Source organism: Zootoca vivipara, chromosome 16 (genome assembly GCF_963506605.1).
Source record: "Zootoca vivipara chromosome 16, rZooViv1.1, whole genome shotgun sequence".
NCBI classification, from domain to species: domain Eukaryota; kingdom Metazoa; phylum Chordata; class Lepidosauria; order Squamata; family Lacertidae; genus Zootoca; species Zootoca vivipara.
Genome location: NC_083291.1, coordinates 33,514,976 through 33,536,055, shown reverse-complemented (window position 1 = coordinate 33,536,055; position 21,080 = coordinate 33,514,976). Strand labels below are relative to the sequence as shown.

General features: G+C 47.1%; 1 protein-coding gene across 4 annotated transcripts in view; it reads left to right on the top strand.

Annotated features, from left to right (window-relative positions):
• Positions 1 to 21,080, top strand: part of LOC118097872 (tetratricopeptide repeat protein 39A) — a 37,592-nt gene that overhangs the window by 5,666 nt on the left and 10,846 nt on the right. For 3 of the 4 annotated variants that reach the window (XR_009556857.1, XM_035141157.2, XM_035141159.2), the window contains exons 2-10: positions 4,138 to 4,230; positions 11,005 to 11,136; positions 12,665 to 12,732; positions 14,022 to 14,089; positions 15,533 to 15,597; positions 16,626 to 16,728; positions 17,102 to 17,167; positions 19,064 to 19,172; positions 19,770 to 19,837. Coding sequence is in view for 3 of the 4 variants with exons in the window: in XM_035141157.2 (XP_034997048.1) it covers positions 4,138 to 4,230; positions 11,005 to 11,136; positions 12,665 to 12,732; positions 14,022 to 14,089; positions 15,533 to 15,597; positions 16,626 to 16,728; positions 17,102 to 17,167; positions 19,064 to 19,172; positions 19,770 to 19,837 (772 nt within the window). In the remaining variant the exon portion in view is untranslated. Of the gene's footprint in view, positions 1 to 4,134; positions 4,231 to 11,004; positions 11,137 to 12,664; positions 12,733 to 14,021; positions 14,090 to 15,532; positions 15,598 to 16,625; positions 16,729 to 17,101; positions 17,168 to 19,063; positions 19,173 to 19,769; positions 19,838 to 21,080 lie in introns of all 4 variants that reach the window. The other variant, XM_035141158.2, reaches the window with a different exon arrangement.

Genomic DNA, 21,080 nt, shown 5'->3' with positions numbered 1-21,080 from the left:
TGTGTGTTTTTTTTTTTGCATGGGGCGCGCGCGAGGGAAGAGATGGGACATGCAGGATGTCCCCAAGGTCTCCTGACAAAGGCCCGTTTGGTCCAGCAGCCCCCTCGACTTCGTGCTGGGGCTTCTCAGTCATCTCCTCTTCGGTGCCACCAGTGAATTTGCCCTCAACCCCCCCCCCGCCCCCCGCCCTTTGTCTCCCTTAACGTTTCCCAGGGCGGCAAGTGCAGGGTTAGGCCGTTAGGGGGAAGGCGAATCCTTTGTGAGTGACCCTAACTGAGCAGAAAGGCTACGCACATATTGACCCACGACAAAGCACTAGCACACCTCTGAACGCGTGGAGCTTAAAGCAGGATTTTGTGGCGTGGATTTTGAATCGGGAAGTTCTCAAATCGGGGTGGCGGGGGCAGCATCCTGAACTCTCAACTCTTGTTGTCCGCAGCCAGTGGCGCCCAGTAGTCAGGGATGGTGGGTCTGATATGTCGAGAGGGCTGACCATCTCTGCAAACGGGGATCTGATTTAGTTACAGGTGATCTTGCATGCGGTTTCCTTCCTTAGGAAGAAAGAGCCTCCAGCCGCCTGCAGTGCTTTTTGGGAATACTGTACTGAGGGTCGAAACTCTGAGCGATGGGATATTTGACTAAAAAAAAACAACAACTCTGCGGTGTACCCTCCCATCTGCATCCAAAGTAGAACTTCACACACACACACACACACACACACAGAGAGAGAGAGAGAGACTTGAAATGAAATGAAGGTGTATAATTTAGAATTTGGTTTCTGAGGTGTAAATTTCCACCTGCAGGTTCGTAAGTAAAATAGCGCCTGTAAACAGTAGATGTTCAGGACAGGAGCAGCCCAGGGATATAGGCCTCTGTGCCTTGCTTGCTTGAGGGCACACAAACATCTGGAGCCCAAATGCAGGGCCAAATGGTGTGATCCAGGAAGGGAATTATTATGGTGGGCCATTTATAACCCCTCTTATTTCAGTGGGGTTTGCAGGGGTAATCTTGTGCAAACTATATTGACATGAAAGGTAAGCTGTGCTGCGACATCCACATTGCAGAGTTAGTGCCTGGGCTGAGATGGCTTCAGGTTCAGCGTGTGAGGTGCCCATTAATGGTTGCAGGCCACTGTGACAACTATACTTCAGCCAGGATCTTCCTGATTTGCTATCACTGTTAGAAACTCAGATATATAAGCTAGGGGGTCCAGCGGCTCCTTTTAAACCCACAGTTACAGTCGCCAAAACGGAATGCCTAGTTGCCATTTTGGGGCCAAAGCTGTATTTTCCAATATGATGTTTTGGTTCCTGAAATTCCTTCTGACTGCGCTGATAAAATATAATGGAGATTCCCAGGCATGTATCTCAAGATGGTGGAGACGTCAGGCACCATCCTGGAGCCCAGGCATTCTTCACTTGTTCGCAAGTGGCCGATAGCCAGGTGCAAAATGCAGCCGGCGAATTTTGAATGCTGCTTGCTATCTATTAGCTGCTACTCTGCAGTTCAGAGCAATGGCTCCTCCTGAATGGCTTTGTGATGGACAGAAGTTCTCTGCGATCTCAGGCAAATCTCTCTCTCTCTCAGATCCTGTTACTTACGATCAGGGTACCTTGGAATGCAGCTGTCAGGTTGTGTATCTGGTAGGTTAGCGCCAAGCACCCTTTGCCTGAGAGACTCTTTAGTTCAAGGGTGAGGAACCTGTGACCGTCCAGATGTTGTTAGACCCCCAGCTTCCAGCAGTTCCAGCCAGTGTGGCCAATAGTCAAGCATGATGGGAGTTGCAGTCCAGCAACATCTGGAGGGGCACCGGTTCCCCAGTCCTCCTTCAATTGGACATCTCTAACTTGAAGATGAAAGGCTCGGCGGTGAAAGCAAAGCATCCTATATTTAATCCCTGGAACCTCCCAGGGAAAGACTCCTGCTTGGAATCCAAGAGAGCTGCTACCAGCCCATGTAGATAAAACTGGGTTCTGTGGCCCAGTGCAGCTTGCTATGATAAGCCAGGGGTTGAAGCAGGGACCACCGGGGACATAGCCCTGTGGCCAACCTAGTATTTCTGGTTCCTGCCCCATCTCCCTCAGAAGACCATCTGGAGCGTTAGCAGGGCATGTCTGGCCTCTGAGGACCCAGGTCTCTGCCCTGTTTGAACAAGGTGGGGTGGATGTGCTGGCAAAGGCCTTGCCAAGCCTGTGTTTGCTTAGTGTTCGAACTTGGTAACTCTGTGCTTGCTGGAAGGGCTGAGTGAAGTGCGTCAGCTGGGTGGGAGCTTGTTGCTTTCACAAACAGAAACACCAGGCCTTTCCTTTTCTAGCCTCAAAAGGGAGGGAAGGAAGCAGGAAGCGTTCCTCTGATAGCACGAGACAAATTCTGACTTTCTTAGGCCATCACTGTTTTCCCTCTCAGTTCAACGAACCCTGTCCTAATATACCTCACAGGGTTAATTTGAGGATTAGTTAGATGAGGAAATAGATTTTGCGTCTCTCTTTAATTTTTTTTTAAAAAAACACACCCTCACCTCTATACACTGAAAAATAGTCACTCTGGTAATGCTCTCCAAGGCATGTCTTGTCAAAAGTAAAACCCATTTAGTGGAAACCCCACCTTCAGGAGCAGTCTACCTGCTGCTCTCCTCCACCATCACCAGGCACTAACCACGAAGAAGAGGGCCACTTGCCCACCTGCCTCATTCCCAATGCGCCTGATCAGCTGGCTGGGTTCTGGACTGCCCTATCGAACCCTCCTCCCTGTACCTGGTACTTGAGCTCCATGGAGCTGTTGCCTGGTGTGCCCTGGTAGAAGCACTCCCTCCACCTGGCCAGCAGCAAGAGGGTGGGCCTCGCCAAGGACCCTGGGAGGGCCACCTAGAGCAGCAGTGGCAGCTGGAGTGCAGAGGCTGCAGCTGGCAGCCTGGTACCATTGTTGGGGTCCTTTCCTGTGGCCAGGAGGAGAGCGAAGCTGGACCGCCTCCTTGGAGAGGAAGAGGTGACTGTGCTCAGGAGGGATGCAGGTGGCAGAGGGCACATAGAGAAGAGCTCCAGCCACCCACTAAAAGATGGGGTGGTACACATTTTCCTCTCCTTTTCAAAATGAGCCAGCTGGCTTGTGCGGAACCCAAAAACAAGTGTCTTTGAGTCTTGTACTCTTGTGGCAAGACTAAAAGATGGGAAATTTCGGAATCCAATCAAACACCAGGATGGCTTCTGTCATTCTGGGGTGGGTGTCCCAGTTAAAACGGGATGGCTGACAGGTATGTAGGACATACTGTTTGTTATGCCTGTCTGAAGCTGCTGGTGTGAAGTGTGGTTTTGAACTGTGGACCTCTTGGGCATACATTGTGGCTGGGGAGACCCAGCCAGATGGGCGGGGTATAAATATATAAATAATAATAATAAATGGGGGACCCAGGTGGCGCTGTGGGTTAAACCACAGAGTCTAGGGCTTGCTGATCAGAAGGTTGGCGGTTTGAATCCCTGCGACGGGGTGAGCTCCCGTTGCTCGGTCCCAGCTCCTGCCCACCTAGCAGTTCGAAAGCAAATCAAAGTGCAAGTAGATAAATAGGGACCGCTACGGTGGGAAGGTAAATGGTGTTTCCGTGCGCTGCTCTGGTTCGCCAGAAGCAGCTTTGTCATGGTGGCCACATGACCCGGAAGCTGTCTGCGGACAAACGCCGGCTCCTTCGGCCTATAGAGCGAGATGAGCGCCGCAACCCCAGAGTCGGACACGACTGGACCTGATGGTCAGGGGCCCCTTTACCTTTACCTTTATAAATAATAAAAATTAAAAATGGGCAGCAGACTATTATTATTATTATTATTCTCCTTTTAGGGCGGCCCACTTAGACTATGTTTCTCTGTAGTACTGTAGTACAGTATGTCGTGCCAACACTTAAATCACACGGCTTCCCCCCAAGAATTCTAGGAACTGTAGTTCACCCTTCACAGGTCTACAATTCCTGGCACGCTTTCCAAACTACAGTTCCCAGGCTTCCGGCAAGGGGGGAGGGGCAGGGAAAGCCATGTGATTCAAATGTGTTCTGCATGTGTGGGGTGTGGCTATCTTATCAAAGGTCTCACGGGCCATTTCCAGGGAGGCTAACCGAGTTCTCTCTTTCTGCGCCTTCCTTCTCCGCAGCAGCTTCTTGGAGGCTGCCCTGGCCGAGTGCACAGAAGCACTGAACCGCTTCCTGAAAAACCAGTTCAGTGAGAGCTTGGAGATGCTGCAACCCAGGTGAGTGGGGAAAGGGCCTGATCCAGTCACCTTTGTGGAGAGGCGGGGGGACACACCAGACCCAGGGCTTCCCTCTCCTCCCCAATAAGCAGTTGAACCTTCCTCCAGCCCTCCTTACCTGGAGCACCTGACTGGCCCTTGGTGTGCAACTGAAACAAATCGGAATGGTGGAAAGAAGGGAGTCTATGGGTAGTGAGACCAAGGGGCCTTGGAGGAGAATTTGATCAGTGCAGGGATCAGCAAACTTTTTCAGCAGGGGGCTGGTCCACTGGCCCTCAGACCTTGTGGGGGGGCCGGACTATATTTTGAAAAAATATATGAATGAATTCCTATGCCCCACAAATAACCCAGAGATGCATTTTAAATAAAAGCACACATTCTTCTCATGTAAAAACACCAAGCAGGCCCCACAAATAACCCAGAGATGCATTTTAAATAAAAGGATACATTCTACTCATGTAAAAACATGCTGATTGTTGGACCGTCCGCGGGCCGGATTTAGAAGGTGATTGGGCCGCATCCGACCCCCGGGCCTTAGTTTGGGGACCCCTGGATTAGTGCCTTTGTTATTGTTTTGAACTTCGTAGTCACTTCTGGCTGGAACGGGGGGGGGGAGGGGGGCGGTTGTGCCAAGAAGGATGTGAAGCCATTCATAATGGTAGCAATATTATTTTTTATAGGTTTTATTAAACAAATTTAACAAAGCAAGTTATCAGTCAATATAATCAGTTACATTTCCCCCCTTTTTTATTCCCTCCCCTCCCTCCCTCCCTCCCTCTCCCACCCCCTCGAGACTTCCCTCAGCTCCCCTCTCTGATTTGTTAATACATATTATGTACATGTAAATTTGTACATATCCTTACTTTATCTGTCATGTGTTCTACCAATAAATTTGTGAATGTTTATTCAAAACCTGCCAAGGAGTCCAAGTCCTTTTGCTGTCTTTTTAAATAATTTGTGAAAAGTTCCCATTCTTCCTTAAAGTCACGGTTGTCATTCTCTATGTTAACTTTGCCATCTCTGCATAACTCATCAACTTTTCTTGCCATTGTTCTTTCATCGGGATTTCCTCATTCTTTCAATTTTGTGCCAATAAGACTCTTGCCACTGTTGTAGCATACATAAATAAGTTCTTTGTTTTTCTTGGCAGGTCTTGTCCTAAAATCCCTATCAAAAATGCTTCTGGTTTATTAATAAATTTCATTTGAAACATTTTTTTTTCAATTCATTATATATCATCTCCCAAAACTTTTTAAATCTCTCTACCTTCCCACCACATATGATAAAATGTACCTTCTTTTTCTTTACATTTCCAACATATGTTTGACCCAGTTTTGTACAGTTTTGCCATTTTTACTGGAGTAATATACCATCTATACATCATTTTCATATGATTTTCCTTCAAAAGAGAACAGTCTGTAAATTTCAAATCTACCTTCCAGTTTTCCCTAGTCCTCGAATTGTAGATTATGCCCTATATCTTGTGCCCATTTAATCATGACCGATTGAACTGCTATCATGAACATGAGAATAATAAGTGAACTGTTTATCAAACAAATGTTTTACCCTCCAAATATCTATCAGATTTAAAGTTTGAGCCAAATTGAAGAAAGTCTTTGGTAATCTGCCTTCTTTTGTGTCTTTCTTCCTAGCTGATCTATCTTTTTCTAATGATGGAACACTTTTTAAGTCTCCCATTAAGATAATTTTTTGATCTGCATATTCCAGTAATTCTGTTTCCGTGCTTTTTTCTCATTTGGGGCATATATTCCCACCAAAATTACCTTTCCCCCTTGGATTTTAATTTGTGGTATTAAAATTATTCCCTTTTCATCTTTTTGGATCAATTTGGTTCAAGTGCAGGATTACTGTAAAAAACAGCTCCTCTCTTTTTTGCATTATCTGATAAGATGAAATCCATTGCTAGTCTTTTGTTAATTAAAACTATTTTATGCTTTTTTGCAATGTGTGTTTCTTGAAGACAGATTATATCCAATTTCTGTTTAGAAATTACATGTTCAATCCTATTGCGTTTAGCTCTGTCGTTCAAACCATTAACATTCCAGCTCAATATTTTAAGATGTGCCATTTTCAGAGTCGCTTACAATATCTATTTTTCCACCGGCTCATTCTAATGACAACCGCTCCAAGGCAGCTCTATGTTCTGCTAGTGGGCTTTTTAAAATGTCATGTCCAGTTTCTAAGTCCCTTCTGCACTTTTCAAAGAATTCTCTGGCCTGAAATTCTGATGTCAGTTTGTATCTCATTTTCATGAATGTAAAGGAGACCCCCTCTGGGTACTTATGTCTCCTTTCTCAAAGCTGTAGTCAAAAACTTGTATCTCTGTCTTCTGAGTCTAAGTTTAAAAGGAAGTTCCCTAAAAATGTCCACTTTCTGTCCAGCAACCACCAGACTGTCCTCAATTTTTTTCTGAATGATTGCATCCCTCACTCTTTTTGTCACAAATATTATTAGGACATCTCCTGGTCGCTGTGCCTGTCTAACGTCCCTCGAGCGTACTCTGCAACAACTCTCAATCATTTTCTCCACCCATTCTTGACTCTCCCCCATCCATTCTGATATTGTCTTTGCTACATATGTTTCTAAATTCTGTTCTTCCTCAGAAATTGGTAGTCCTCTCATCCTCAATGTTCTCTCTCTCTCTTTTAACTGTAAAAGAAGGGTCTGGGTCTCCAGCCCTTCCTGTCCTTCTTTGAGGCCTCCTATAGCCCCCCCCCCCAGCCACTTCCTGTTCTTATTTCAAAAGGCTTAACTCTTCACTGTTTTCCCACCAACTTACCAACCTTTGCTTCTAAGTTATTGACTTTCTCACCCAACTTGCCGAACTGTTCTGTCAGCAACTTAGTAGACTTTTCCATATCTGAGTGTCATAGCTGTCAAGCTTTCCCTTTTTTAAGGGAAATTCCCTTATGCCGAATAGGTTTCCTCGCGAAAAAAGGGAAAACTTGACAGCTATGCTGAGTGTACCTGTTGCACCAAGTTTTTCATTGACTGTATCATCTCTTTCCTAAAATCAATAAGTTGTTGTGTAAGGAAGTCAGTGTAGTCTGCCTTTCCTGCCTTTTCCACTGCTGTCTCTCCCTGTAGTAATAATAATATATAATAATTTATTATTTATACCCTGCCCATCTGGCTGGGTTTCCCAGCCACTCTGGGCAGCTTCCAACGGAAATATTTAAATACAATAATTTATTAAACATTAAAAGCTTCCCTAAACAAGGCTGCCTTCAGTTGTCCTCTAAAAGTCTGGTAGTTGTTTTTCTCTTTGACATCAGATGGGAGGGTGTTCCACAGGGCGGGTGCCACTACCGAGAAGGCCCTCTGCCTGGTTCCCTGTAACTTGGCTTCTCACAGCAAGGGAACCGCCAGAAGGCCCTCGGCGCTGGACCTCAGTGTCTGGGCTGAACGATGGAGGTGGAGACGCTCCTTCAGGTATACTGGACCGAGGCCGTTTAGGGCTTTAAAGGTCAGCACCAACACTTTGAATTGTGCTCGGAAACGTACTAGGAGCCAATGCAGGTCTTTCAAGACCAGTGTTATGTGGTCTCGGCGGCTGCTCCCAGTCACCAGTCTAGCTGCCGCATTCTGGATTAATTGTAGTTTCCGGGTCACCTTCAAAGGTAGCCCCACATAGAGCGCATTGCAGTAGTCCAAGCAAGAGATAACCAGAGCATGCGCCACTCTGGCGAGGCAGCCTGCGTTTTTTCTCCATTGTAGATTTCCTTGTGACAGCTCCCAAATCACGCTTCTCTTGTTCTGTATCTACTCTAAAATGTTTTCCCACCATTAGTATCTTTGTTATTGTCTAGTCAAGGTCACAGCTGTGTTTTTTGGTTCTGCTCAGAAGTGAAAGTATTTCCCACTCCCTAGCTGAACCTAGTAATCTTCCCTTACTCACCCTTGGCACTCCTTACAAAAAAGGTTAATAGAGAAGAAAATGCACTAAGAATTGCAGTATAAAAAATAATAAAGAAAAAAAAGAGGAACAAATAACAGTCCTATCTCGAACAGGACAATTTCGAGTAAAATCAGCATAGCAAATAACTAAAATCAGCACAGTCAGTCAATACAGACTTACGAATGCCTCAACTTCCGAAGGTTTCGACTTACAAAGTCCGCAAACCCGGAAGTATTTTCGCCACATGTGCATTCTGTGCATGCGCAGAAGCGGGGCACGCGGTCTGCGCATGTGCAAAGAGCAAAACTGCGCTTTGCGCATGTGCAAAATGGACGCTTCGATTTACAAAGGATTTGACATCTGAAGAGCGCCGCGGAACGGATCACCTTCGTAAGTCGAGGTACCAGTGTATCAAATTATACTTCTCTTGTACAGTTCCTTCTTTCTTCAAAAGGTGGCGGTGAATTGAGAGCAATCCGACGTTTTAATTGTAATCCAATCTGTTATAGTTCAGTTTAGTTGTAATCCAATATATTTGAGTTCAGTTTTTTTATTTGTAATCCAATATGTTATATTCCGAAATATGCTTCCAAAAATGTCAGCAGATGTTGGAGAGTTCTTTTCTGGCAGGTAGTGTTGCAGTTATTATTACACTTAATTCTCTGGTCTTCAGTGTGCACTTATAATTTAATCCAGTCCAACTCCAGCTATTCCAGGTTCTCTTCTCTTCCTGGGAGATTTCTCCCCCAGATAGAGCGTTCTCCTGCTTAGAATTTTAAGCAAGTGATTTCATATATCTCCTACTCTGCCAAAGTATCAACTGCCATAATATGTTTCTGTCTGACTGTCAGTTTATGCCTTGAAGTAACTTGTTGAAGGCAACCAGACAAACTGATGCAGTATGTATCTAAAAGAAAGAGATTCTCTACATCCAAATTGTTACAAAGTCTCCATTAACTGCTGCTACTATACTCTGTTCCCATTCACAAAAAAATCCCCCTGCAAGGCTTCCTTTTTAGCTTCCGTTTTACCAAATCAATAAATTTTGACCCAAATTCATCTTCAAAAGCCTCATTTGGGTTTTAGCAATATATTTTTTATTATAAAAAAACACAGTGGAACAACAACTATTGGAGGGAGGGGGACAAGAAGCCACCCTGAGACTCCCCGCCCCCGGGTATAGGGCAGTATATAAATCTAATAAATAAATAAATAAATAATAATACCAGAAGCAGCTCTGCACTACCTCATGCAGGGAGCAGCGAATCATAAGAGCAGGCATCAGCAAAAATCATGATGCAGGAAAAACTGTGAAGCCAGCCAATGCCTCCATGTATCTCCATCCTTATGTCAGACACCATGATATATTGGGATGTTTAGCTGGTGATATATCACAATGCTGAAAAACAGATATCGCCCAGCCCTAGTCCAGTTCTAATTCAGTGATGTGGTATAGGAGAGGAGAGTGACCTGGAAATTACCAGCAAATGTAAAACAAAAAATTATAACCCCAAATGGGAGAAACAGCTTATTCCAGCCTTTGTGATGGTGCTTGGAGTACTAGAGCACATTCCACCATTTAGCATTCTGGAGGGGTTGCAAAACCCATATATTAATTTCACATGACCTCTGGAAATTGAGACGATTGCATCGGCCATAGCATGTGACTTTTATTGGTTGGCTACAGAAATATGTATTTAATGAGGTCTGTCGAATCTGTGGAGTTCATTGCTGTGCTTTAAAAGTTTTGTGTGTAAGCTGCTTTTTGTTTAAGGGAAAAAGGTAAAGGTAAAGGGGCCCCTGACCATCAGGTCCAGTCGCGTCCGACTCTGGGGTTGCGGCGCTCATCTCGCTCTATAGGCCGAGGGAGCCGGTGTTTGTCCGCAGACAGCTTCCGGGTCATGTGGCCAGCATGACAAAGCTGCTTCTGGCGAACCAGAGCAGCGCACGGAAACGCCGTTTACCTTCCCGCCGGAGCGGTCCCTAATTATCTACTTGCACTTTGATGTGGGCAGGAGCTGCACTAGGTGGGCAGGAGCTGGGACCGAGCAACTGGAGCTCACCCCGTTGCAGGGATTCGAACTGGCGACCTTCTGATCAGCAAGTCCTAGACTCTGTGGTTTAACCCACAGCGCCACCTGGGTCCCATGCAGGTGCAAATACCTTTAACGGTAAGCACCCTGTGCAAGTTAGAAGATGGAGTTTTCGCCTTTTGTGCACGTTGGAAAAGGAACGAAAACAAAACCCAAAGCCATCCGTGTGCACGGGAGGTTGCTCCTGTATTTGCCAGCAAAAGCAGAGGAAGAAAAATAGATGAAAAGGAGAGCTCTGCTTTTCCTAAAAGCAGAATGCCATTGAATATTGTTGTTCAAGCCTCTCCCTGTCTCAGAAAGGCCTCCTGCCTGCCCTGTGCATGCTAAGATTCTCACAAAGCTTGATTTGTAACTTCGTTAAGTTATGGCAGTGATTTCAAAGAAATTAGACTGGGTTGAATCCTGGTTCATGGGTTCAACTCAGCAGGTAACTGGTCTATGTGGATTCAACCCCAGCAGAGTCTAAGTTGGGCTGAGGACATTCCAAAATCTTCAAGTGTTGACTCTTCTCCTTTTTATAACTTAATGAATTGTGATCAGGAATGTGGCCATCTCTTTCTTTCTTTGTTGTAGTGCCGGGCGTTGATTTTCTGGTGTATATGGGTGAAATTCAAATCCCCCCCAATCCTACATCCTTTTGTGGGGCAAATATGAGAAGGAGGAAACAATACAACCATCCCTAGCTCTTGCCTTCACTGATTAAAAAAAAAACTATATTGCCTGCAACTACACCTGCTTCCCTTTTTTGATCTCTTTCGACAGGGCCAAAGAGAGCATGTATCATGCCTTAATCTATGCCACCATTCTCGAGATGCAAGCCATGATGACCTTTGAGCACGATGACATTGTTCATGCTGGACACACTATGAAAGAGGCACAGGAAATCTGCCAGAGGTGGGGACTACCTGGGGGGGAGTTCTTGGGGTGGGGAATAAGGTCTGTTTCTGTAGACTTTGCATGGTCATGTTAGGGCAATGGAAATAGCTTCTAAATTGGGGGGGGGGTGCTCTTGCCCAAAACCTCACCTGGCTGCATCACTTGTGAGTGGGTACAGTGGTACCTTGGTTCTTGAACTTAATCCATTCTGAGAGTCCGTTTGACTCCTGAAACCAATCGAAAACCAAGGCGCGGTTTCCGATTGGCTGCAGGAGCTTCCTGCACTCAGAGCTGTAGCTAGGCAATCTTGTGCCCCTGGCCAAACCGTCCAGATTGCTCCCCCTAGCCATGGACAAATTAGCTCTTCTTTCCGCCTCTCCACTAACCCCTCCCCCCCATTCAATTCACCCTCTATTTAAAACCATTTCTTATGAGGCAATAATCAATATTTATATTTATGGGCATATCTTTAGCTGATTTTGCACCCCACATTGCCTGCGCCCCTGGCGGGGGCCCACCTCGTCACCCTCCAGCTACGCTCTGCCTGCACTCAAGCAGAAGCCGCACAATGGGCATAGGCAGGGGGGCAGGAGGGGGCAATTGCCCCCCTAGAAGCAGGGCCGCTGGCCAGCCTGCCCCGCTGCCCGCCCGGTGCCGTCTCCCTTCTCCCTGGCTGGCTGTGGGGCGGGTGGAGGGAAAGCCAGGCAACCGCTTTGCGAGGCTCTGGGGCTTTCCCTTCACCCGCCCCGGCGATCGCAGAGGGAGAGGAGGGGATCGGAGCAGCCCGATTTCGGGCTGATCCTGGCGCCCCCTTGTCCCTGCCGTTCAAGGAGGGGGAGTAGGGGGCCGGAGCGGCCTGATTTCGGGCTGCTCCGATCCCCTCCTCCCCCTCCGTGATTGCCGGGGCGGGTGGAGGGAAAGCTGGCAAGGGAGCAGAGAGCTTTCCTTGCCCTGCTGTGGCCCATAGCTGCCAAGTTATCCCCTTTTTTAAGGGATTTTCCCTTATGCTGAATAGGCTTCCTCGAGAGAAAAGGGAAAACTTGGCAGCTATGCTGTGGCCCCTCCCCCACCCCTTGGTCCCGCCCCTTGCTCCCCCAATTTTCATCCTGGCTACGCCCCTGAGCCGCGCTGAATGTTCAGTTTCCAAAAAAACGCTTGCAAAACGGAACACTTACTTTCAGGTTTGCAGCATTTGGGAGCTGATTTGTTCGACAACTAAGCCCTTCAGGAACCAAGGTACCACTGCATTTCATTTTCTCCTTCTGGCCCAAGTCAGGATTCAATACTACTAGGCCAGCTGCTCACAGGGGAGAAGGAAATCTCGTAGCCTTCTGAGTTGTTTCTTTACGCAACATTCTCTTCCTCAATTTGAACATGGGTCTTAAGGGGTAGATGGGAATCGTTGGGTTGGCATAGGCTCAGGGGAGGGGAGGGGAGAGGTGTGGGTGGTGACAGCCCAAAGAGGATGCCCAGCTTGCATTCTCTGGGGGTTAGGATGGAGGAAGTGGAACCTAACTATGCATCCCTTTTGGGATTCCTCTGGTAGGTTTCGAAGGAAAAGCACGGTGACCGGATCCTTCTCCAGTCGGCTAGGCGGAGATGCCTGTACTGAGGGTGAGAAGAGTTAGTGGCCCGGTTGTGGGAGTCAAGACCACTGCATTTTTCCTTCGGTCTATGAGGGGTGGGGAAAGCTAATGTTTGTGCACTTGCCAGAGACATCTGGAGGGAGGTCGGACTATATGGATCTTTGATCCAGTACAGAAATCCTTACATTACCTTCTCTGGTTTGTCTTGATGTAGTTTGTGGAAAGGAATAAATATAAGGTGTGCAATGTCTGGAGGTTCCCCCTTACTTTTGGGGCAGGGAATCTTCATTATTGGCTGATGTGTTGCAAATAAGTAAATAGTTCAGCTTCCAGACATGTGTAATAATAATAATAATAATAATAATAATAATAATAATAATAATAATAATATGGGGGAGCAATCTCTAAAATAATAATAATAATTTATTATTTATACCCTGCCCATCTGGCTAGGTTTCCCCAGCCACTCTGGGCGGCTTCCAACAGAAAAATAAAATAAAATAAAATAATCGATTAAACATTAAAAGCCTCCCTAAACAGGGCTGCCTTCAGATGTCTTCTAAAAATCTGGTAGCTGTTTTTCTCTTTGACATCTGATGGGAGGGTGTTCCACAGGGCGGGTGCCACTACTGAGAAGGCCCTCTGACTGGTTCCCTGCAACTTGGCTTCTTGCAACGAGGGAACCTCCAGAAGGCCCTCGCTGGATCTCAGTGTCTGGGCTGAACGATGGGGGTGGAGAAACTCCTTCAGGTATACTGGACCGAGGCCATTTAGGGCTTTAAAGGTCAGCACCAACACTTTGTGCTCGGAAATGTACTGGGAGCCAATGCAGGTCTTTCAAGACCGGTGTTATGTGGTCTCGGCAGCCGCTCCCAGTCACCAGTCTTGCTGCCGCATTCTGGATTAATTGCAGTTTCCGGGTCACCTTCAAAGGTAGCCCCATGTAGAGCGCATTGCAGTAGTCCAAGCGGGAGATAACCAGAGCATGCACCACTCTGGCGAGACAGTCTGCAGGCAGGTAGGGTCTCAGCCTGCGTACCAGATGGAGCTGATAGACAGCTGCCCTGGACACAGAATTGACCTGCGCCTCCATGGACAGCTGTGAGTCCAAAATGACTCCCAGGCTGCACACCTGGTCCTTCAGGGGCACAATTACCCCATTCAGGACCAGAGAGAGATCCAGGGTATTTTTTCCTTTGGTGCTGCTGTTTCCAGTGGGTGGATGTGAATGTTTAAGGGTTGAACAGAGGAGGACGTGGTAAGCCTGGTTAGGAATGACACATGTCTTCCCTGAACCTGTTCCTTTCCCTATTATAGAGGAGCTGCATGCAGAAGTGTGCTACGCAGAATGCTTGCTGCACCGGGCTGCCCTCACCTTCCTGCAGGTAAGGGGAGCTTCTTTCCACTGCAGGGCACAAACCATCAGGGCAGCAGTTTTCAAGTGGTGGGACAGGACCCCTTGAAATGGAGGTGTCCCAGTGAGAGAGGTCTTGTAGCAGGTGGAGTCAGAGGCATTTTCCTTCCTGCAGCAGAGATTTAGCACTGCAGCCACTCGCACTTCTATGTTAACTTTGCTTTGCGGGTAAGCAGCCACTTCTCTTCCTCCTCTCTCTGATGGGTTGGATTTCAGGAGGCAAATGTCTTTGGCCCAGCTTCTAGTTCTCTTGTAATGGCAATATATAATTAGTGTCCCAATCCACAGATTCATATGTAACACAAGCCACAGACTGCATGCAAGGATTCTGTATGCTGCCTTATGGGGAAGCCAGGCCAACATGGAGCAATTCCGCTTCCCATTCTGCGATTAGCTTCCACTATCCATGCCCGGGATGGGGATCCTGCAGCCTTCCTGATTCTGTTGGACTCCTAGAAGCCCCAGTGAGCATGCCTGGCCCAATGGTCAGGGATGATCAGAGCGGTCATCCAACAACATCCGAAGGACCACAGTGTAGCCTTATTAGCTGATAAGGGTTCTTAAGTTGCGCCCAGGCAGGGACAGAGACAGTCAATAACGACACCGGGTTGAGTTCCATTCAGAGAAAGAGTTTAATTCTTAAATTTAAGAGACTCTTGGTGATCAGCTCACGACAAGAGTAAAGAGACACAAATTTGCAAAGATTCTTATACACTTCTTGGGCTCCTTCCCCCTCCTCTGTAAATGTGCACACACAAGGGGGTCATGGGTTACAAATCCATATAAGGAAAATCCGTATCCTGTCCTGTGCATAAACACATGCTGACTCATGCTACCCCGGTAGCATCCTCACCCGGCCTCGAGTGGGGGCTTGAATTCCTATCTATCTTGCCTGCTCTTTGCGTCAGACTGCTAGCATCAGACAAGACAGTCATCCGGCCTTGATAGCTTAGCAGGGCATTCTGTCTTGCTCTCGAATGTTTTTATTACACTTTGGCCCACTTTGGTGCACAGATGCTGAGGCAAAAAGGAAAGCATTTTAAGAAGCATTTTAGGGATATGGGGGGGCTAAGCCATGCAATCAGAATTATACAATGCAAACTATATGATCAGATAGGTAAAGGTAAAGGGACCCCTGACCATTAGGTCCATTAGGTCCATATGATCAGATAGTTTTGCTCAATAACACAATTGGCAAATCTCTCCCTTCAACAGCTTCCCCATTCCAATCCGTGTCAAGTTTGGGACCAATGTGCCGAGGCACCCACTGCTTGTGCCTTCCCCTTACAGCAGTGACCTGCAATGGATGCTTGCATTCAGCTGTCCCGGTGGCATCACACAAACACATCAGACTTAAGGAGCTGGCTTATCTTCCTAAGCTGGGGACTTTTCAAAATTCCTTTTCTTCTTTCAGGATGAAAATATGGTGAATTTCATAAAAGGAGGAATCAAGGTGCGTAGCAGCTACCTCATCTACAGGTGAGTTGTGGTGACAGCTGGCAGGGCTGGAACAACAGAGCAGTATTGAATCACAGGTAGCACAAAGTTGGGAATGAGAGGCAGCGACAGTGAAGGGAATGAAATGAAGAAGGGGGGCGGGGGCAGGACAGCTGGATTCCATGCCAGGTTCAGGAAGGGAGAGGTTTCTGGGACAATTTGTGCATGTAGAGAAATTCAGCTGATAATTCCCTGCACCATAATTCTTTCTGCTGGTTTGTGTGTAAGAAATATTGAATCTCTCCCTCCCTCTCTCCCCCCACCTCTGTACCTGGAATGGTACAGTCCCAAGAACATGTGATTTATCTTTGTGTTGTACATCCGCAGAGGAATGTGTGTGAGAAAAGTCTGAGATGTAGCTACTGCTCCAGCAGGCATCCCACATAGTGTCAGGAAACCACTCCCAGTTTTGGGATACTTACACTGTCCGTAACTGAAAGGAGAGGAAATAAATGTCCACTTGCCCACTTACTTGCCAGATTAGCAATGCACGGAAATGGCCACAAGTGTCATGGACATCTATGGAAAACTGGGACAGTGGCCATCCAGGACATGTCTGCCTTGCTCAACAAGCATTTTCTAGACCGGGTTTCCCCAAACTCGGTCCTCCAGATGTTTTGAGACTACAATTCCCATCATCCCTGACCACTGGTCCTGTTAGCTAAGGATGATGGGAGTTGTAGTTCCAAAACATCTGGAGGGCCGAGTTTGGGGATGCCTGTTCTAGACTGACCGTTCCTGAAATGTGTGTTGGATGTTTTAATCCGGAACATAGTCCTTCTTTGACTTAAAGCAATGGCATGGGGAAGGGGGGGGGGGGGAGAGAAGGAATTGCATTTCCTATTCACCCCTGTCACAACAATGAAGTATCTTCAAACTCTGCGGCTCAAGGTTAGGGTGGGAGTGGTCTAGTGGTTAGGAAAACTGTGAGCTCGGATGCCTGGTTTCCATGCTTCGCTCCTAGTAGGTGAGGGTGCAGTGGGGTTTACTAAATCTTCTTACATTTTTAGGGAGCTCAACAGCTTCATCCAGCCCCATCAGTTGCCATCGAGTTCTCCTTCTCGCGCCCATCTGGAGGGGGGAGTTGCGCTGGGCATTGGTGCCTTCAACTTGGTGAGTCTGCACGCGCTTCCCCAGCGGGTATAAGGACAGAAACTGAGTTACAAGCAGCAGCCCGTTGGAGTTTGTCATTTTTGTCTCTCTCCTCCTCCCCTCTGAAGGGAATAGTCAACATGGTGCCCTCTCTAGTTGTTGCTGGGCTGCAGCTCCCAACATTCCTGGCCATTGGCCAAGGTGGCAGGGGCTGGTGGAAGTTGGAATCCTAACAACATCAGGAAGGGACCACACTGTCTGCTTCCGATCTGTCCATTTGCAAATGGATCACACTCGAAAAGTGGAGCTTTCCACTGCTGAAGAAGTGCAAAGTCTAGGATTTCTCCCCACAAGGGAGTCCGTTTCCATTCATGTCGATGTCTTCCTTCCACAGACGCTCTCCCTTTTCCCGCCCCGGATCCTGAGACTTCTGGAATTTGCAGGGTTTTCAGGGGACAAGGTACGACTGCCTGCCCATGTGTGTGTGTTTGAAGAGGCAGAATGTGGTCTGCTAATGGACACGATTATTTCTAGATATAAATGCTGTCATTTACCCATCTAGCTCTGTATATCTACTTTGATGGGGAAGATCTGCCTGCGACCTGGGGCAGAGAAAGCTCTTTCCCCGCTCTGCTTTCTGAGCTCAGTTTGCCTGGAGATGCTATAGAAGGAGCCTATGGACCTTCTCCATACTCTAGCACCCACCTGGCAGTTCCCTCCAACAAGGAAGTTTTTTTTTTTTTAAATGCACTTAAGATGTGCAGAGGCTTTTCTAGGGATCAAGGCAATTATTTCTTCCTTCCTCTAATGTAAGTGTAGACCAGGAGTCAGCAAACTTTTTGAGCAGGGGGCCGGTCCACTGTCCCTCAGACCTTGTGGGGGGGGGGGGCGGACTATATTATGAATTTTTTTAAAAACAAATTCCTATGCCCCACGAATAACCCAGAGATGCATTTTAAATAAAAGGACATATTCTACTCATTTAAAAACACGCTGATTCCCGGACCATCCGCGGGCCGGATTTAGAAGGCGATTGGGCCGGATCTGGCCCCCGGGCCTTAGTTTGCCTACCCATGGTGTATAGACAATACCATCCAGATATTATTGGACTAAAAGTCCCATCATCCCTGGCCATTAGCTGGCTGGGATTGACGGGAGTTGGTGTCTGACATCTGGAGGCCACCTCATTTGCCTATTCCAAGCCTACGAAGTGGGTGGGACTTTCCATGTTTTTAGAGGTGCCACTGAAGCTGTGTGTGGTCTGACAGGTGCATTTAAGGACTTTGGATCTAGAATGCTTTCTAGTCGTAGTTCTTGTACACACTCAAGACCTGGATCAGGTGGACTGGCAAATAACACCCAAATGCTGCAGCTGCAGACCCTCCCAAGTGTCCCTATTTTCCAGGGACAGTTCCAGATTTACAGAAGCCTCTCAGTTTCTGATCTCCCTATTTTCATCAGAGAAATGTGGGAGAATATGGAGTTTTCTGACTCCAGAGCCATCTGAAGGCAGCCTTGTATAGGGATTTTTTAAAAAATGTTTAATGTTTTATTATGTTTTTATATTATGTTGGAAGCTGCCCAGAGTGGCAAGATGGGTGGGGTATAAATAGTAAAACAACAACTATTATTATTATCATCATTATCGTCATTATCATCATTTTTAAAAGAGTTTGCTTGTTTAAATCAAGATAACAATTTTTTATTATAAAAGAATGGAAATGGTCTATTGAATAATCCTGCCAATGTTTTTTATCTGTTTATAGTTTATTGGTAAATATTCAATAGACCATTTCCATTCTTTTATAATAAAAAATTGTTATCTTGATTTCTTATTATTCTGGTAAGTTTCGCCATTTCTGCGTATTCCTTAAGTTTTTGTATCCATTCTTCCTTTGCTGGGGCTTCGGCTTTTTTTCCATACATGAATAAGTTCCTATACATTTTAGGTACCCAGGACTATCTGTTACTGTTATCATCATTGAATAGGACATCCTTATTTTCATCGGAGAAATGTTGGAGGCTGTGTAGCTGATATTACTTGCCGCCTCAAGTCATTACTTCCAGTTCAGAGACACGGACGGACAATGTGATGATGGTCTTTAAGGCTATCTATTGTGTGCTGTTTCGTCCCTCATGCTGGGATGGGTGTTGATGTGTTTGTAGCAGGCCTCTGCACTAGCTTGTTCTTTGATTAGCTGAGTACCAGTATTTCCCGGGTCTGCTCATCCAGAGACCTGTGCTGAATGGAAATCTCACATGGCTGATCTTTGTTGCGTTTACCTACAAAGAGCTGTTCCCTCCGACTCTCTCTTTCTCAACCCTCACCTTATTTTTACTTCTTCTTCCCCACCAGGATTACGGCCTGCAGCAGCTGCATCAGGGGGCCACCACAGCCAACCTGCGGGCTTTGCTTTGTACAATGTTGCTCCTCTGCTACTACACCTTCCTTACCTTCGTCTTAGGTAAAGTCTTCTCTCCACCTTTGGGAAGCAGAATAGAAAATTGGGTTGGCAAGAGTAAGGGTGGGGGTCTAGGGCCCCCTTTCCCCACTTGGGGGCTTTTATACCATGACCTGTTTAGGGTCAGTCCTTCGGCTCAGTATCTGCTCAGATGGAACGTCTCCTGCCACTTCTGGCTTTATGCCACTGCATTGGGGTCTATGCAAATTCTTCTGATTTAGAAGTTGGTTTGTTGAGGGAACTGAAGGGAGGGCCCTGAGGTGGGTGAGAGGAGGGAGGAAGGCTGCAGAATTCAAATCCTTCTGATATTGACTGAACTGGGCTGAAGATATGTGGTGGTTAAGTACGAGCTGTGAAGTCCTCCGCTCAAGTTTCCTTTCAGCCATGAGCTTGCTAGAGCTGGCCTAACAGCTTGAAATTACCAAATGGGAGAGAGGTGTCTCCCCTGGGACACTGCAGGAGAAGCTGGAGCAAATCTTTTGGTGGTGCAAAATATTGTGGTGGTGCAAAATACTGTGGCCTTGCTCTGCTTAGGGACATCAGCGGAGAGGGTGCCCTTTGCGAAGATGCTTAAACCCCCCCTTTCTGTGCTCCCACCAGGGATTGGTGAAGACAATTTTACAGAGGCTGAGGCCCTCCTGAGTCCGTACCTCGCCCGCTACCCTAAGGTAAGGCACGGTGTGGATGATTTGCAAAGCGCTGCAGGCTTTACAGGCACTCACCTGATACCTGTGCAGTCATGTGCTCCTTAAAGAAGCATCCTTTGCCTAATGTTCCTAAGAGGGATCAGTTAGGCTTTGCCTGCCCCACTTTGAGGCAGTGGTGTGGTGCTCAAATTACAGCGGGGCTGGGGCATAATTCCCTTTTGCGTCAGCCCCCTTAGCTACTATCTCCAGAAGGCTAGAAGGCGACCCGTGGATTGGCTAAAGCTGAGTGCGGTGGTGGAGCTGGTGGCTTTCATTAAGGACTCCGCTCCTTCTTCTCACCCCCCACCCCAAATCGGAGCACTTCTGCAGCAGACAGCATGCCTTCTGGTTCGGGGTTTTTGCCATATTAAGATTGCGCTCTTTTTCTCTCTTCCCATCCCTGTCTCTGTGCCCCGTGTCTTTTTCAAGACTCAGGCTGACTCTGCATAAGCAGCGGAATGGATTGGTAGAATGGACTGTGCCATTTCGGACCGCAGGTGGGGGATCTTTTTTTTGTTTTGTTTTTGTTCTCCTCCCCTAAATTCTCCCTTGGATATACGTCTCCTTGTAGGCAGAAACCTAGCACACCAGGGAGGGAAATGGGGTTAGAACATTTGCCCGCAATGTGCTGGCTTTCTTCTTGAAATGCATTCAGATAAATGGGATGCATTCTAAAATGGCCCCTGCAGTCTAAAGCGGCTGCTTCCCACCTTTGAGAATCTACCACATCATTCTGCTGCCTGTGCAGACGAGGCCGGCACCCTCTGTTGTGACTGGGGTGGGGGTGGGGGTTTGAATCTCTTGGATTTCTGCTACTAAGCTTTACAGGAGCCCCTGTGCCTTGGGTGGCATTTGTGCCCTACTCTGGTGTTGCGCGAGGCAGATCCAAAGCACCAGACATAATAATAATAATAATAATAATAATAATAATAATAATAATATATTTATACCCCACCCATCTGGCTGGGTTTCCCCAGCCACTCTGGGCGGCTTCCAACAGAAAAATAAAATACAATAATCTATTAAACATTAAAAGCCTCCCTAAACTGGACTGCCTTCAGATGTCTTCTAAAAGTCTGGTAGTTGTTTTTCTCTTTGACATCTGATGGGAGGGCGTTCCACAGGGCGGGCGCCACTACCGAGAAGGCCCTCTGCCTAGTTCCCTGCAACTTGGCTTCTCGCAACGAGGGAACTGGCAGAAGGCCCTCAGCTCTGGACCTCAGTG